This window comes from Anoplolepis gracilipes, chromosome 13, assembly GCF_047496725.1.
Source record: "Anoplolepis gracilipes chromosome 13, ASM4749672v1, whole genome shotgun sequence".
Lineage (NCBI taxonomy): Eukaryota > Metazoa > Arthropoda > Insecta > Hymenoptera > Formicidae > Anoplolepis > Anoplolepis gracilipes.
In genome coordinates, this window is record NC_132982.1 from 4710560 (window position 1) to 4729144 (window position 18585).

Genomic DNA, 18585 nt, shown 5'->3' on the forward strand with positions numbered 1-18585 from the left:
ATAATCTATTATAATATTATATTATTTATTATTTATATTTCTATTTTGTATTAATAATATAATATTATATTATTATATAATATCTAATTTTTTAAATTATTTAAATATTTGTTAGAGAAAGATCTTGTAAATGTGCTTCAACTTTCTAAAGCATTTATTTCTTGTAATATTTCAATTATTTATGATACCTTAATAATTATTTATACAAGACTGTACGTTTATTGGCAAGATTTTTCATAATTTCTTTTGCAACAAATGTTAATAATGATGTAATGTGTGTATGTATTAACTGCAGATGCAAAATATTAATAAATTATATATTATTCATGTATTGATATATATAAATTTAATTGATAAAAGAAATTTTACATTGTCAAAGAAACATTTATTTATAAAACTATAATTTCTTGATTTGCAATTGATTAATGTTAACAAGATAAGTATATGTTTAAAAAAAACAATTCTATGGATTCTTTGTATGTACTCTTTTAGCAATTTTGCAAATATATTAATTATTAATACAACATATTAACTACCTCAATTTTTAAAATTATAGATATATAACAATTATTAAAATTATATATTATATAGAGTAGAATATATATTTTTTATATTTTGCATCACAATATAATGTGATAGTAATCTTACATTAACAAGTTAATAGGATACAAAACTCCAAACTGCAAAGAGATGTAAGGTACAATTACAATTTATAAATTTACATTTACAAGGCTTACATCATATAATATAATTTTAATATTAAAATAAACTTATACATAATGCTATATTGAATTTTAGCGAATCACAACATGTCTTAATGCTGTCAATCACTTAACAGGTTTTTAAAACACAATAGATATAATTTTAATAGATTGTACAATGTTTTTTAAGATATACAGAAGTTAAACTGTATAGGTTGGAGCAAGGAGCTTACAGCAAGAAGCTTATCGCGTTATTCTTTTTGATGATCAACTAAAAAAAAGGATAGCGTTTTCATTATCTTGAATTATATTAATTAATGATCTTAAAAATACCATAAATGGTATCTATGTAAGTAAAAACAATTGCGATAAGTGCCTTGCAATTATAATTACAAGATGTATATCTCTACATAATTCACAAAGTTATATTATTTTATACTTAAAACTAACAAATAAAACTAAATTCCACTTCGTAAATAAAGAAATAAACCAAATTAATAATGAAACCTAGAACAATAAATTACGTAAAGTGAATAAATATGTATCAAAATATATGAAACAAGTCCATCCGCTTTGTAATAAAAAGAATTTCTTTTCTGTTGAACAATTACAACTTTGGCTCTTTGCATATGCCAGGTGAAAAAAATGCTGTCAAGTGTGGGTATAATATATCAATCAAGATGAAGTTAAGTCGAGCATCGTATTGGTGTCTTCTAATGCTGGCAATGGTAACTCATTCTTCTCTTCTTCTATTCTGGCATCTGACATTTTTAGGAACTTGATTACCTTTTCGGTAGCAGCAATTCCACAACTGCTCACTTCGTTCTGCTAAAATAAATGTGCACAAAATAGAAGATCAAATTATGTTTATTTTTCAAATGGATATAATGAAAAATAGTTTCTAAAAGACAATATTACCGATACCGTTATATTCATAAAGTTGAAGAACTTTTGAAGTACAGATACCATAGTTCCGAAATTTTTGTCCGGCAGTCTACTCCGTACCAATGATTCATACTCCTAGAGAACACAGAAAAAAATTTTTTGGTTAGTTTAGAAGAAATATTAAAAATCTCAAAATATTTTATTCTTTATACGTAGATATATTAGATATTTTAGTAAAATATTTAATTATATTTTTCATGTAATTATATTTAACTGTTACCTTGTTATCCATTATTAAGTATCCAAGTAAAAGCACTACATATGCACCAATCAAAGTATGCTCCATATGTTGTCCAGCTTTTTGTAATACTGTGAAAAATATATATAATAAGTTTATACTCCTTAAACACTCAAAACTTATAAGTACATATTAATTTAATAATATGTGTAAATATTTAAATTAACATTTTGAAAAAAATATGTATGTGTCTCTTGCATTTGTTTCTTTTTTTACAATAAAATTACTTTGAGAGCCTTTTTTTAAAATTTTTAATTTATATCAAATTAATTTTAAATAATTATTATAATAATTCATATAAATGATATACAAGTCATTTATAAATAAACTTCATTTTATACATAATATTAAAAAAAAAAGAATACAAAATTAAAATAAAGAAATATGTGATAAATATAGTTATAACATTTTTCCTTAATAAAAAAATCAATTCTATTTGTTTAAGAATCTATTATATTTTAACCCGTTCATTTTGAGACAATATATAATTATATGTATATTATTAATATATAAGGCATTTTGAGAAATATTAAGAACACATCACAAATATGTATGCATGCATGTGAAAATAAACGTGATACAAACATTTAGACACGGTCTCTTCAATAAATTCCTCCTGAGATTTAGTAGTGGTTGATACAGTTTCTGTTTGTTCAGAATCTTTCTTCCCATCTAAAATGGCATCAGTTTTCTGTTCCTCGGCACGCGCAAGTTCTTCTTGCTTGTAGAACAAATCAATTAAGGATCCCACGCCGCTTTCTTCCGCTGAAATTGTGGATAAAGAAAAAAAAATATAGTTATATTCGCGCGATCGACGTTACATTGAGAAACTGTAATAAATTGAGAATACTTACAATCAAAAATATTTTCTGATGATGGAGGTGCTTTCGATTCAATAAGTAGCTGTTTATTATCGTCGCATTGCTCTACTAAATTTATCAATAATATCAATGCCAACATCATCATATCAAATCGTTTTTCTTCCGGAAGTGATTCAGGCACACGTAATAAAAGAAACAAACTACAATCCAAAACACCAACTTGTGCGCCAACCGATTTGCTACCGAAAGCTGTAAACATAATAATGTGTAAACATAATAAATATTATACTATATGTAATGAATTTTACATAAATTAATTTTAAAAATTTAATAAAAAAATAAATGGATAAATATATAATTGCAGTTTAATTTGCTTGCATTAATAATATAAAAAAAAAAGTATTAAAAAAGTCATACATCCTCTGTTAAATCGATGTGTAAGATTGATGAGAACTTTAATAATTGCAAAGAGGCATTCTCTAACAACAGCACCAATGGAACTTTTATCACTTGGATCTGTTGTTGGATAAATGGGAATTTCTTGCCCACACAGGTGATATAAACTAGCTAATGTGCTTACTAATACTCCTTCCTCGTACTTTAATAAATACACTTGATTCTCTTCATTCATATGTGTTACCTAAAGAAAATATTGCAATGTTTAGCTATTCGTCACAATATAAAATAGAAGAGGAAAACAAAACAAAAAATATCACTTACATTTTCTAATACACGTAAACATCTGTCAACTTTACGTAATTTATCTAATAAAGGATCTGTCCAGCCAGATCTTAAGACATTCTGACTGTTAATATGGCGGTGACATTCTCGAATTGTCTTTACAATATGTTCCAATCCGCCTAACTCTCGCAATTCCTCTTTAAACCATTCTCCAGCACGCTTTGATGTAAGACTTAGAAGTGTCTCCATAGCAAGCTGACCAACCTATTAAAAATAATTGTTATAAATTATTTAAGAAAATAAAAGAAAAGATATGAAAGGAAAAATATAAAAATAAATGTTAAGAAGAAATTGTTCTCTTACAGTAATATTATCTAGATTTAGATGCTTAGCATGTCCTTGAGCTTGTATATCAGCGCATAACTGACGCACTTTCTCTTTATTTTTTAGTAATTCGGCATGACTGAGACCGCAGTCGTCAAGAGCATCCTTATGACTGGCATCAGATTCTAATAGACTTAACATTAATTCCAAACAATCACGGTCTAAATCCATAGCTAGACGATCTTGACTTAAAACAAACATTACTGTTGCTGTGCATAAACCAAGACTCTGCAATGATAATAATGTCGTTTTATAATTGATATTAGAAAGTCAAATTAAATATTCATACATACGTATATACATGATAAAATAAAAGTTTTTTTGTAGTACAATATCTAATGTATTAGGATATATGGATAAAAAAATATTGATATTTACTTGGCATATCATGCATCAATGTTTTCTGTTTATCCTTAATTTATATATTATATACTGTACTACAAAAAGCTTTTTAGAAGAAAAATTTAGAAAGAAAATATAATTGCACTTTCACTTGTTTCCTCATTTTTTTCACGTGATCATATAACAAATTTATTAAATTATAAATATTAGAGACTTTGCCTTTTTTCTTCCTTAAACTACAGATACAAAAATACAAAACAATTTATATTATTTTTGTTTTTCTGCTTTATACATTTTCATTTACATGTTAGTATTTCAAGGCTATTTCTCTCTTTGAAATGATCAATACTCATCTCTAGAATACATAGAAACAGATGAGATTTTGTTAATATAGTGAACATTAATACCTGATCTTTAGTTGCATCATGAAGAGCTTTAAAAAACTTGGCAACAGTTCCATGAGCGCGCACGTGCATGCGAAATGCAGGAGCCATACATTTGCTTGCTAATCGTATGGCTGAAAGGCAACGAGTAGCATTTGGATTATTTTCTCTCAATGTGTCCAAGATATATTCCACATCATCATTAAATTCCTGGAATTCTCCACTTTCTTGTATTTGATGAGCTTTCTTTACATTCTTTACTACAGTATAGAACTGCAAAATAAAATTTCAATATATACTTGCTGACAAATTTTAGCTGTCAGTTATTTCTTTTTACATTTTTTTATTTTATACATTATGTATAACTAGAAAGAAAGAGAGAAAAAAAGAGAGAAAGAAAGAGAAAAAGAAACAGAATATAATTAACTTATATTTATGTTATAAAAATAAACTGATAGAACACTATCAGTTATCAATGTAATCTCATTATAAATGATGCATCATTAGAAATTTTGTCTATCTTTTAATTCTTGTGTATCTTTTAAGAAAAGAAGCAACATTCCAAAATGTAATGATAATATTGTACCTATACATATATAATATACTCACTCCTTTAACTTTTTTACCGCAGCGAATACTCGTGATTGCGTCAGCCTCATCCTCGAAATCTGCATCGGCTGCGGGATAAGTTACAACTCTCGTTAACTGCGAAGGCTCAAATTCTTCCTCGTACGCCACAGGTCCAGCGCTGCTGGAGCCAGATGCGGTAGTCGGCGTGTTGTTACCGGTGGTAGGCGTGTCCGCAGCGGTCGATTCCTTGTCGCTGTCGCACCACTTGTGCTTATACAACGCTCGTCTCTTATTCCCATCTGTCGCGCCCGTCGAACGACTCTTGAAGATACTGCCTTTCTTAGCGGCGGGCTTGATTGACGCGGGAACCGTCGTCGATGGTGGATCGGAAACTTGCAATTCAGAGACTGTACTCGTCACATGTAATGCTATCTCACTTTCGGCGTTTCCACTAGCACCTTCACTATCGTCACTGCCCGAGAACCAATCCTGATCTACCAAAGTCTTAGCGGCGGTCGTCGTGGCAGCGACGGTAGTCTCGATAGATACTGTATCGGTCGTTCCGATTTGAGCCGGTGGTTCCGGTTCTGATTCGGGATCGAGATCTGCTTCCAGTTCGGGTTGTTGCGCTATCACAACGGGTTCAGGCCGCACAACAGGTACCACAATTTCATTGGTCAGGATATCTATAGAGCAATGTTGAACTTGGCTCCCAACACTTTCTGACGTTTCTGCAGTTGTATTTTCTGCATTACCCTTATCATTGGGAACCATCGGTGATGGTGATGGTGGCGGTGATGATGATGGAGATGGAGATGGCGACGGTGATGGTAATGATGGTACCGGCGGCGATGATGATGATGATGGAGGCGGCGGTGGCAACGGCGGTGATGCTGGTGGTGCTGGTCTCGTATCGGAGTCGCTCGAAAGTATATCGATCAGCTCCTGGGTCGTAGTTGGTAGCGGCTGATCGCGTCCGATTAACGGTTCGATCACTGGTTTGGAGGAATATGTTGAGCTGCAGTCAGTCTTAACGATATCGTAATGAGATATGAGTGTATTATTGGAGTCTGTCACGGATTTTCTCAGCGTCAGGGAAAGACCGGAACCGTGCGAATTTGGAGTTATCGGTGTGGTTGACGGTGTCACGGCGGAACTCGTCGCCGTTAGATCCAAGTGTAGATTCTTCGCGCGACTACGAGTGGTCCTTCTCATATCCGAGTTCTCCAAGGGAATCGAGACGGTCGAGACAGTAGGTTGATGCGTACGTAGAGATCTATGATCGGATTTGGGCGGCGCCTCCGTGTTGAGGGTCTTACGTTCGACGTCCACTTTAGACGGACTAGTGAGGGGAGTGGAAATTCTGTAGGTATCGGGCTCGAGCTCCTGAGTATCCTGATGCACGTCTCCGCAAACCAATCGCGCTGTTCCTTTACATATTCTTAACACAATTGGAGGTTTGCTCTCCTCTCGATTAGGGTTATCATGTGTACTGGTGCTATCTAAACTTTCTACTACTTTCTTAATTGGAGCATGTGATACTTTCGTTACAGCCTGTTGCTGCTGTTGCTGTTTCTGCGTTGGCTGCTGTTTTTGCGCTGTCTGCTGCGCGGGTTGTTTCGGGGTACGAGCCCTTCCGTATTGCGAATCAGGTACTTGTCTGTAGATTGCCACATCCTGGCGAGATTCTTCCACCACAGGCGGGACATTTCTGCTCTTGAAAAACTTTTTCGGCTTTACAACTGCCGGAGAAGCGTCCGGTTTATTATCCGGATCGGTCTCAAAAGAGAACGGATCCTTCCCGGAACTTACGCGATTCTGATTTCCATAATCGAGTTTCATTCTTTTCGCGCCAAATGTATTATGTATATCATCTCGTCTTCCTGGAAATTAAATATTTTACCAATACTATTGTATTTGATATTTTTACATAAGAACCATTTGTTATTTGTTTTCCTACTATCAAAATTGAGTCTGTTAAGCACATTATAATATTTTCTAAAAATATATTTTTAATATACCTTGAAAAGTTTCTTCCAAAAATAATTAATGTTGCAGATAAAAATATTCAAGATTAATGATAATTACAAAACAAAATATATATTTATTTACATGTATTCTAATAGAATCAAAAAGAAAATGGATCTGTATATAAATGTTACTGCGAGATAAAATATAATTTATTATTGTATTTTTGATATTTATTGTATTGAATTTTTACAATTTTTAAAATCTAAATTCTCTGTAAAATACAATCATATAGTGTTATATTGAATATAATGTGATATTTAATATTGAAACATAAAATAGTACCATATTTTAATGTCAGATCAACTAATTTTTATATATATGCCAGTTTCTAAAAATACATCTTGCAAATTTATTTTTATAGTTATCATTTTACGATAAAGATTGATTGAAATTTTTATCAAAAAAGCTATTAACAAAAAGTTTATACAAGTTCTACCAAATTTATTACATTTATATTATTATTAGAATTACACTTCTAAGTGACTTAATATTCTTGCCATGAAATATAGAAAAACTTTATACAAGTATTTATGTTTTTTAATACATAGCTAATTCTTATTTAACTTAAACTTCTCTCTCGCAATTATATAATTTTAATACGTAGAACAATAATGTTTCAGAGGTATAAAGTTTAACATTATAAATTTGTTCAGAAAAGAAGATAAAAATCTTATTGTACAAGCTGAATCTTATAAGACTGGAAGTACACTTTTGTATCTACAATAGCAATGTAAGATACTTGCAGCGAGAGTTATATCATACTGTAATAATTGCATACCATTGATATTCGTGCTCCTGATAGACGTGAAGGATGTTATACCCCATTTGCCAACAGTGCCCGCTGACTTGGCAGCGGAGGGCCGGTTGCTGTTCTCGCGAAAGAGCTTATCGAACTGAATACTGCCGGCCGTTACACTGCTGACCTTACGGCTGTAGGACTTGGTGTAACTGCGGGACGTCATTGTGCGCTTGTCTCGGGGATCTTTCTCGGCATCTCAGGGGACACGGATGGTGCAATCTATCCTCATGCTCGGGTCCGGCGTGACGCGGGCGTCGAGCGCACCCTCGACGAGGGTGTCGCGGCGAGATCGATCCACGACGGGGCTTGTTGACGTCGATCCCGCGGTTTTACGGATCGCGTGGCGACGAGCGAACCCCTAGCAGGCGGCGATAATACTCGATCGTGGTACAACAACGTGAGAAACAAACGCCATGTTTCTCTCTCGCGGCTAACTACTCCGACGCACGCACTCCGATGGCCCTCTCCTTCTCGAAGCAACAAATTCGATTAACAATCAGAGTCGATCTCGGTCGCTCGCTCCGCCGTCGAGCTGATCGCTAGCAGTTTCTCGTCCGCACTTAATGATGTTTCCTTGCTGTTTTTCCCTCTTTATCCGTCGTTCTTATTACCATCAATTTCTCACACTGAGAATTATTAATCATCAACATAGATCTCGAGCCATCTGCCGATGTTTTTCGTTTCGGGATTTAGACACATATATATGCATATATATATCTATATATATATATATATATATATTATATATATATATATATATATATTGTATGACAAAAAGAATAGCGTTACACATACATACATACATACAATAAGCAGAATTATGATACTTGTCGTCTTCGCCAATAGATAGAGCTAACATGAGCGTAGCCCGTCTACTTCGTAATTATGATGACATGTATAAACAACATCGCGACGTGAATAAGGGGGTCGTCGGGAAAATATCAATAAGATGTCACGCCGATGAGACAATTTCGATCGTCTAGTCTTCTGTAGTTTTTCTTCTGAAAATGGAATGATGAAAAAGTACAAATTTTTACTCCTTGTAAAACCACAGTTAAACTGTGGTAAAACTTTGTCAAAATCATACGTAATAAACACGTAATCTCTGACGCGGAATGTCGAAGTTCGATTGGACAAAATTTTGTAGAGTTTGTAGAACACGTTGTAGAGATGATAAATAAAGTTTCGTACAAGTTTATCCGACGTATCGATTGGCTATCAGATGGGGAATTTTTAGAACTCTCTTGCAGCCAATCAGTGCGTTCGAAAGAGCTTGTCGAAAGATAAATGAAATTTTACATCACTTATAATTGCGTGATCAATGACCATTAGACAACCTTTTTATTTTGCGAAGCAATTCTATTATATTTTCAATATTCACGGTCGAAGATCTATGATAGTATTTATTCCGCGTTGACGTTGATGGATGTCATGTAGTTGTCAAAACGCGATCATATTGTCGATTGTCAAATATGGTCAAATATGTAAATGCTTAAATGCCCATCTCCGTGAAAAAGTGATTGGCAATCCGATGATGTCAATGTCGGTCCAAAAAGATAGGCTATGTATAAAGTAAAATCATTTTCCTTTTTCGGATCACGAATGTTCCACGTTTAATTCGGATATTCAATTTGTGCAGTTATACTTTTTAATCATAGGGCGTATAGTGCAGTAATCTATGAATTTAGGCGTATTCAACAGAGTTAATCTCAAGGTACTTATAATTAAAAATTGAATTATGTCCGATAGTAATTATTATTATGTTAGTTTAGTTGTGGAATTATAGAAAAAAAGAAATTTTGTTCTCTATTGGGTTATTCTTATTATTAAAAATATGAAAGCGAGAGAAGAAATTGATATATGGATGTATATATTTTTAGGACTCCCAAGGAGGAATGTATTCAGAATGGGCTTCACTAAGCACTCTGATCCAGCAAGGTTCAGAGGACAGTCAAAGTGTACTCGAGAAATTTCCTCCTGGCGCAGGGAAAGAAGTCGCATTGTCCATAGTACGCCAACTCGCTGCAAATCTCGGTATCACTCAAGCGGGGGAGCCTAGCCCACTCTCGACTGACAAGGAAGTTCAATGGTGCATGGAAGTGATATGCTTTGGATTGTCATTACCTTTGGCTGAACATGACACTGTCAGAGATTGCGTGAACATATACTGCGAATGGCTGTCCGCGTTATACTCTACACCAAAAATTTCTGTACCCAGACCAATCATAGATGATTCAAACTTTTATGCCAGAAAAATCATAAGTCATTTTCACAATTTATTCGTACCGAGGAAAGGAGAAGGTAGGGCAAGATTTGTTTTTATTTGTCATTACTTGTCAATCTATTGTTTGCAATATTTTTTGATAATGTTTATTTCTTTCTCAAAGTCTGGCCTTTTTTGTATCAGGATCTAGGTAATTTTCGATATCAATATACATTTTTCTCAACACTTCTATTTGTATTAATTCACACATTTGCTATAAAATGGCTTATCTATAATAATTATCTATAATATTAAATCTTTTAATAAATGTTTTTAGGTACAGATACAATAAATCGACAAGCCGTCCTATGTCATCGAGTGCTTAGAACTTTGCAACAAATTGCAAGAGGTCCAGCAACTTTAGAAAGAGAAACATGGGAAAGTCTATTATTATTTCTCATTGGTATTAACGATGCGCTATTAGCACCACCGGCTACTAGGGAGGATGTAGGGGAACAACTGTGCGAAAGAGTGCTTGGTGTATTATTAGAGGTGCATAAATGTACAACAAAATAAGATAAGTAAAGTTGGTTTATGCACAAAACAATTTTTTTTTTTTTTCAGGTATGGCTGGTCTCCTGTGAACGCAATTTTCCTTCGCCACCTTTATGGCGTACACTACGAGAATCCTGTTTGCGATGGCGCCACAGATTAGCTTTAGTAGAGCAATGGAATCGCGTATGTCTTGCTCTGACAGCGAGGTTGCTACAAATCATGTACGGACCAATGTTTCCGGAATTAAAAATAAGTATGTATCTTATTGATTGTTTTGTATCAAACAAACAACTTTGATTAATATAATAATAGCTTCGTTATTTGCAATATGTCTAAACAATATGTTATTACAAACAAAATCCTATTTTTTTCAGGCGAGGAAGACACACAATTAGTACCGCTTACTATGTCGGATGAAGCAGTAGCACAAGCATGGTACAGACTACTGCGTACTATTGGCGATCCCGTAGATTTATGTAGACCCGCTGTTGTCTCGCAAACACAAGCATTTCTACAATATGCTATTGCCAGTCCTAACGTCATAGATCCGTGCCAGCATCCGTGCCTACAAAGTTTGCCGCAAATATTTTTGAAAGCTATAAAAGGCATAGCAAGTCAAGTCGATGCTTTTCTCGGTAAGTCGTGTATCTTGATTGAATAGTAATAGTAATATGAGAATTTATAATCTATTTCAGAGACACAAACTTGTAAATTATACACAATGGCAAGGCAGTATAGAATATGCATTTGTAAAATTTGTTTCTATAAAACTCTCACACGCGCGTACTGTCAGCTTGTTCACGTATCTAATGGTGGCGGTTGCACATTTTTCGAATATTTTTTTAGGAGTTTCACAGGCATGCTGTTGGGAAGAATGTTGCGTGTCCAACGTTACGTCAGGGAATAGTGGTACCGGTGGCGGGGGTGTCGGATGGGACAGGTCGAGCGGCAGGGAACAACCTCAGCCTTCCCCCACACCCCCGACTCAACGCAGACTTGCCAAAAGTTTCAGTGTCACTCCTTCTGCAGTCACTAAGGGTATCTCAATGCAATACTTTCTTTCACTGATATATCTCTGATACTATAGTGCTCAATCAATTTTACTCGGTTATATTCTCTGCAAAGATCTACAGCTACAATTATTGCAATAGCACTCATTTTGTATTATAATCTTTTCTTCATACTATAAGTTCTGTACTTTATACTGTATTATTAAGTTTTACTCTAAAACACTCGTTGCAATCAGAGTTTTTACTCAATTTGAATTTTCAGAGATGTCCCATTTATTATTACAAGAAAATATTCTGTGTGTATATATACGTATATATACACATATTATATAATATTTTACAGGAATTCCAAAAGCGTCTTTAATTGGACTAACAACAAGCCGGGTATCTAGTACACCGCCAGTGTTAATATCAAATTCCGGTCCATCGTCTGCTTCAAGTACAGCATGTAATGTCAATTTAATAACTTTTTAATTATATTGCAAAAATATTTCTCTTTATGCATACAATTATTATTTACAGCTATGACTTCACTTGGCCAGGATATTAGACCTCCCTTAGCACCAGGACGTCCCAAGTGTAACAGTATATTGCATCTTTTCGGGGAATGGTTATTCGAGGCAGCATTTATCGGTACTGATGGTTGGTCGCAAAATTTACCGCGTCAGTATATATATTCATATATATATAAAATAAAAAGATATCTAAAATTTTATGATTATACATTATTAATTATTAATTTTACGATTACAATTGTATTATATATAGAACCGTCGGGTGCTTCAAAACGTCCATCCTCGGTACTCGTGGACGGACCGAGTTCGTTACAGGAAACTGTGAGCGATGTACCATCGACACTCTGTATAGATCGCTACGAGTCCGGTAGAGCGGAAGCATTGGGCGCTCTGTGCAGAATTTTTTGCGCCAAGAAAACGGGCGAGGAAATTTTACCTGTGTATTTGGCTAGATTCTATCAAGCCATGTATCACGGTCTCAAGGTTGACGAGGTATACAAACTCTTTCTCGTAAATGGATTTAAAAAGAAAGAGAGAACAAAAGAAATAGGAATAAAATCTGCGTATTTTTTTCAGACCCGTGAATGTGGTGAAACGTTAGCGAGTATTCTACTGAATTCAGCTGATTTGTTCCGTCTTGATTTGAACGGTATACAAGTCTTGGTGCCGGCCGTGCTATCCGCTTTGGAAGTGGTTCTACCAGAGAAAGATTTGAAGCTGAGATCTAATGTAGTATCGAAATCGGATTTGAGAAGGGCCTCGATACATTTGTTGATATCGATGTTAACATTGCCCCTACATTTTCAGGTAGATCAAAATGTGATTTACCGATTACAGATTGAAATTTATTAAGATCAGCATGATTACATTATCATATGGAGAGGTCAACGTATTTGAATCTTTTGTTATTACAGAATCTTGCTATTAAGGAGCTTCCAACATTTCCAAGCACAAATTCTTTCGAGAAAACTCCTATAACATTCGTACAATTGAAATCGAGACTTATGAATCTACTCATAAATGCTCTGCAAGTGGAGACTGACCCTCAAAATACACACATGTTGTTGGGTAAGTTAATAAAGTCAATTTATCATAAGTTCATAATCTCTCGCGTTCTACCAGAATGTTATTGATATTTATAATTTCTTAATTAAAGAAGAATAAACGTGAAATAAATAATTTTTAGGAGCTTTATTACTGAGTGTACAAGATTCTGCAGCAGCGGAAGAAGTGGAGCAGGTCACACAACCCGATACAGTAGCTAATGATTCGACATCTAATTTATTATCTTCAGGTTCGTTCTTAATTCTTGATGATTAGCTTGCATTCGGTTAAATGCACTGTTTTGAGTTATTTAGTGTTAATTCTCCTATTTTATGTCCAGATTTTATAAATAACCACATGACCATAGGCGTTATTTTTTATATTTATGTTAAAAAAAAGAAAATAATATAAACGTCATTTTTATTTCTATTATTTGAAGAAATAAATATTTCTTCTTTATAAAGAGTGTTTACAAAGAATGTAAATACAGTGATATAATAAAAATAATTTATCAATCTGAAACTAATAAAAAAAATATTTTTATTAGTTTTTATTATTAGCAAAATGAAACAAACTGCCATAAAATTTGATAAAATTGTTTCATTAACGTTTATGATCGTGATGGGCTTCTTTTTTATGCCAATAAAGTAGCAATGTCTCAGTATGCTGCTACTTTGTTTAATACAGCAATTTCTCATTAACATTTGTCAGTAGCCTTAAAATCGGGGTAAAATAAGTGAGGATGCAAATATTTGAATTACATTGCTTAAAATATCACCTCTCATTATATCAGCTTACACATGCTTATATGAAATATTATAATTTTTTTTTATTGTTGTTACGAGTTGTGTTCTGTTGTGCATTTCGCCATTGTACCGTCTTATCATCGCTTAATATAGTCACCAGCGATTCAGCCAGTCAAATAAGTATATCCAGTGATCAACGATCAATTGGCGATGCCTCTGACATTGCAACTCTTCAAGAGGAATGCATTGCATTCGGTAAATACTACTATTATTTATTTTGCTACACACGCTCATAAAAATCACATTGGAAGACGTTTATAAAGTATGAGTATTTCGTTTCCATTTGTTGTCTACGTTTTGCATTATTTTTCAAAGTTCTTACAAAACGATATGTAAGATTTTTTACAATTATAAGTGTATAGCTTTGAAAGATACATTTATATAGAATATACACTAAACGCGTAATTATTTTCTGTAGACTTAACAACTAAATGAAGGTGATATTTTTGCAGATTCTGCCCATGCTCTCTTCGTACGAGCAACGTACTTAGTGTGTCATCGTTTGATTTCGTCGTGGAAGACTGATCTAAATATCTCTCTAGCAGCATTAGAAATGCTGTCGGGATTAGCACGCACACGCATTCGCGAAACAGGTAATAGACTAAAGTACACAAATAATCATGTATATATTTCAGATTTTAAAAATATATTTATGTGCGTTATATTTTATATAACAAGTACACGATACTTATCTCCATCCTGTTTCTAATAATTCTGCATGCAGCAAGGAAACTTACAGGTTCGATATCAGTTAAAAATTGACAGATCTAATAAAATGTGCTTGAAAAATGCTCATCAAAACTTGGTGTTTGTCGCAGATGCTTTGGAATGCAAGAGAGCAGTAAAATGGTTGTGCGATTATATTTCATATCAATGTTGGCGTCCGCCACCAGCGCATTCTAAGGATCTTCATTCCTCTATCGTCGCAGCATTTAATTGCTTAACAACTTGGTTAACTGCTCATCCACAATTGTTACAGGTTGGTGATTATTTTTAAGAATTGATTTATATTAGAAATTTTCTTATTTGATATTTTTTACATTTGCTTTGTTATTTTTTTATATTAAAGGACAAAGACTGTTTGACTACAGTATTAGAAGTTGTTGAACTTGGAGTGTCTGGCACTAAAAGTGTTGGAAAACCAGGAGAGCCCATCAAAATGAAAGATGAAAAGGAACTGAAACCTGCATCTATGCGTGTAAGAGATGCTGCTGATGCGCTCCTCACTATTTTATTGGAACAGGTTTGTTCAAAGTACAGAGATACAAAGAGATATGTAATTTGCGACACAATATGAATTAATTTTAAAGATAATAAGAGATTTGTAAAAATATTTCTTACATATTATTCTTTTATTATTATTTAATATTCTAAAAATGAATATTCTTTTTTCATTAGGTGGGTTATTTTCCAAGCGCTTGTGGAGCGCAATCGCTCTCGTCATTGTTGGACGAAGTATCTTTGCTTCGACACTGCAACAGTTGGACTGGCGGACGTGTGGCACGACAAGCGGCTGTCGAGAGATTTCGTTATTTTGTATCCGAGAATGCGATCGTGTTAGCCTTATTGGAGGAACCTCTGGGAAACGATCAAGATCCTCAACCAACGGTGACAGTCTTGATTCGCGGACCGTTCGGTAGACACGCGTGGACGATGCAGCTCCGTCATTTGCCGCGTCATCGATCCAGCATCAGAAGTATAAACAGTAATCCCGGACGACCTTTGCCGTTGGCGGAAGCTGCACCGCGGACAGATTATAAGCCGAGATTTTTCCCGGATAACGTAGATCGTATTCCTCACTGTAAAGTGTAAGTGGCCTATTTGTAACAATAGTAAATCAGGAGACTCAAACTTTATATTCTTTAATTGCATTTAAATTAAAGCTGCAAAATTTTGCACGAATTTAGACGTATCTTTTCCAATCTACTTTGGATAAACTCAGATACACAAAATTTCTGAAAAGTTGGATATCTCCTGCAATTTGAAATCATATTTTAATTAAAATGATATTAATTGTATAATCTTCTCATAACAGGGATGAATCAATACCGAGTCTCGAGGCAGTTATGAGCGACAATAATGCAGTACGAGACGAACATCAAATTCTCGCACAGCTATTAGAACGTCAAATAACACTGGAGTCGAAAAACAATAATAGTAATGTCAAGAGTGTGGAAGATAAAACTGACGAATGTGTACCACCCCAAGTCTGTCACGAATTCCAAACAGCTCGCCTATTTTTGAGCCATTTCGGTTTCTTGAATATGGAACCCAAGGAGAACGAGGATTCCAGAAACAGCGGACTCATTGCTCTGGATCCAACCATTCCTGGATTCTGCACAGATTTAGAAACACTGGACAATATTAGTCCACGTACATGCGATACTGTTCATATCTTCTACGCAAAAACAGGTCAAAAATCTGCCTCTGAAATATTATTAAATGTGGTAAGATATTTTTCTCTTATATCCATTATATCTTATCATTTATTTGTTTCGTACATTGTTACTTTGACGACCCAATTTTCAAAAATCGATTGTTTTTATTATCTATTAAATATCGTATTAAATGTTCTCTTTGAAAGGCACGATATAATGCAATCTGTTAGAAAAAAATGTAAAATTTTTATACATATCTGTTCTTGCATTTACAGTTGCACGAAGAAAATGTATCGTCAAATTTCTTGGAATTTTTGAGCTCTCTCGGATGGCCCGTTTCTGTATCCGCTCATGCAGGCTGGACGGGTCATGTGTCTACTTCGTGGCGGGTAACTGCACAAGTGAACGTACCACAACCAGCTCATAGTAATCACGGTGGTGCGCTTTATAACGGTGACACTCATGTACTGTACTGGGCGGATGTTAGTTCAGAAATTGCATTTGTTGTGCCTACACAATCGTATCTTATTGCCAGCTCGGATTCACTAGAGGAGAGCAGTTATAACAGCGATACTAGTAGTAGTGGACAAGGTAAATCTTGAATACAAAGATATTACAAAAATGTTTTTTTAAAAAAGGAAAAAATAGCTTTTGCTAAAAAAATGTATTATTTGTTTTTCTATTGTGCTATGATTTATTATAATGCGTAATGTGATTTTTCAATGACAATTTATGCATATTATAGTGTGGTTTGAGCGCAGTATTAGTGAAAGTACGGATACGCGAACCTGTGGTGTGTCGCAAAATACCACGTCGACTTCTAGAACAATGTCGCTTGACTTAGAGAAACAGCCATCGAGCTTGTCGGGAATAGGTCCGACAAATTCCTCGAGTGCGGATCCTATCAAACCCAGAAGATCAACGAAACAAGCTCTACCTTCGCAAACTAATACAAAAATTATGGTTGTGTGGTTGGAGAGTCTAGAGGATCATACACAGTTTCCGATAGGTTCGTTTGCTTTTTCAATACCTTCGGTATACAAATAAAATATTCTGTAAAACTCGCAGAAACTTTAATTTAATTATTTTATTACAATCATATATGTATATCATATATATTTCTGTTTGCATTAAATTAAATTATTTTTGTTGGATTTACATAGGCGATTTGCTTTTTTCCACTTATACTGGACTAGAGCAATCGAGAATGCTGCAAGCTACCGACGTGCAAGTTATTTTCCTTCAAGCTCTCGCTAATGGATTGATGAGAGTCAGATTGCAAGGACCGATTTCTAGAATCAATTTGGCAACACCTTTAATTGATGGTATGGTAGTGTCAAGAAGAGTCTTGGGAATTTTAGTTAGACAAACAGCTCTTAATATGGGACGTAGAAAAAGACTTGATAATGACAGGTATGATAATATTAATAATAAAAAAAAAAATATATATGTATACTTTTGCAATGTATCCCATTAAATATATTTTATATATATTTTGTTCTTGAAATTCCTACATTATTTTTTTCTTTTTTTGGGCTTTTATTTTAAATAAAATGTGTCCATGTGTGTTTGAATAAAATATATCTGTTTCAGTTATCATCCGCCGCATGTACGAAGACGTTTAAAAATTCAAGAGATGGTGCAAAAATACAAAAGAAATTTGACAGAACCAGAGTTATTAACACTTCTATTTAGTAGCACTCAAACTTACCAAACGTAATAGAAATTTTTAACTATCTCATATAAATCAATTCAGAATGGCAATAGCTTATTATTTCTACTAAAAGAAAGGCTAATTAAGATTTTCAAATTTAAGAATAAGTCATGCTGTTACAGCTTATTTGCATTACATGTTTGTTTTAAGGATAAACTTTTTATCTTATCGAGATAACAATTTAAATTTAAATATAGATGTAGAAAACTTGTTCTCGATTTGTTGCCTCATTTTAATTGCAAATTCTTAGTAACATAAAAAATGCATTTTCCATTCTTTAATAATTTTTATACAATTTAAAGAATTCCGATAATAATTTTTTTTCTGTTTCTGCAACATATAAATATTATTTTGCAGCATATAATAATATTATTTTAAAAGTAACTTAGTTATTCTCAAAACGATAAAAAATTGAGAATATACATTGTGAATTGCATTTAACTAATAAACAGTATAACTTCTTGT

The 18585-nt window shown here is 33.7% G+C and overlaps 2 protein-coding genes across 11 annotated transcripts; one reads left to right on the top strand and one right to left on the bottom strand.

Annotated features, from left to right (window-relative positions):
* Positions 1-690: 690 nt before the first annotated feature.
* Wapl (cohesin release factor wings apart-like) lies at positions 691-9008 on the bottom strand. Of its 6 annotated transcripts, none has more exons than XM_072904456.1 (12): positions 8695-9008; positions 7875-8559; positions 5105-6948; positions 4520-4768; positions 3750-3998; positions 3426-3650; positions 3123-3345; positions 2739-2954; positions 2470-2649; positions 1867-1955; positions 1620-1721; positions 691-1526 (listed from the first exon to the last, which is right to left on the bottom strand). In XM_072904456.1, the coding sequence occupies exons 2-12, from the start codon at positions 8056-8058 to the stop codon at positions 1377-1379; spliced, it is 3711 nt and encodes a 1236-aa protein (XP_072760557.1). In that variant the 5' UTR covers positions 8059-8559; positions 8695-9008; the 3' UTR covers positions 691-1376. The 6 variants fall into 6 exon arrangements, with proteins under 6 accessions (XP_072760557.1, XP_072760556.1, XP_072760555.1 ...); XM_072904455.1 differs by having other exon boundaries at positions 691-1529; positions 8703-9007; XM_072904454.1 differs by having other exon boundaries at positions 691-1529; positions 8699-9007.
* Positions 9009-9281: 273 nt separating this feature from the next.
* Positions 9282-18453, top strand: LOC140672381 (ral GTPase-activating protein subunit beta). Of its 5 annotated transcripts, XM_072904500.1 has the most exons (25): positions 9282-9467; positions 9554-9609; positions 9776-10196; positions 10283-10309; positions 10436-10650; positions 10723-10906; positions 11028-11288; positions 11500-11691; positions 12007-12111; positions 12186-12326; positions 12432-12670; positions 12755-12985; positions 13093-13246; positions 13365-13472; positions 14122-14223; positions 14481-14621; positions 14753-14767; positions 14847-15007; positions 15098-15271; positions 15427-15836; positions 16064-16475; positions 16682-16997; positions 17152-17415; positions 17570-17819; positions 18000-18453. In XM_072904500.1, the coding sequence occupies exons 2-25, from the start codon at positions 9574-9576 to the stop codon at positions 18124-18126; spliced, it is 4686 nt and encodes a 1561-aa protein (XP_072760601.1). In that variant the 5' UTR covers positions 9282-9467; positions 9554-9573; the 3' UTR covers positions 18127-18453. The 5 variants fall into 5 exon arrangements, with proteins under 5 accessions (XP_072760601.1, XP_072760604.1, XP_072760602.1 ...); XM_072904503.1 differs by lacking the exon at positions 14122-14223 and having other exon boundaries at positions 9282-9609; XM_072904501.1 differs by lacking the exon at positions 14753-14767 and having other exon boundaries at positions 9282-9609; positions 18000-18452.
* Positions 18454-18585: the final 132 nt, after the last annotated feature.

Coding starts and splice junctions, on each gene's coding strand:
- LOC140672381 (XM_072904500.1), top strand. CDS start 9,574: ATGAATTTAGGCGTATTCAACAGAGTTAATCTCAAG. Junction 9,610..9,775: donor TCAACAGAGTTAATCTCAAG/GTACTTATAATT, acceptor ATATATTTTTAG/GACTCCCAAGGAGGAATGTA. Junction 15,008..15,097: donor CTCATCCACAATTGTTACAG/GTTGGTGATTAT, acceptor TTTATATTAAAG/GACAAAGACTGTTTGACTAC.
- Wapl (XM_072904455.1), bottom strand. CDS start 8,058: ATGACGTCCCGCAGTTACACCAAGTCCTACAGCCGTAAGGTCAGCAGT. Junction 6,949..7,874: donor CAGGAGCACGAATATCAATG/GTATGCAATTAT, acceptor TTTAATTTCCAG/GAAGACGAGATGATATACAT. Junction 2,650..2,738: donor ATCAGAAAATATTTTTGATT/GTAAGTATTCTC, acceptor CCACAATTTCAG/CGGAAGAAAGCGGCGTGGGA.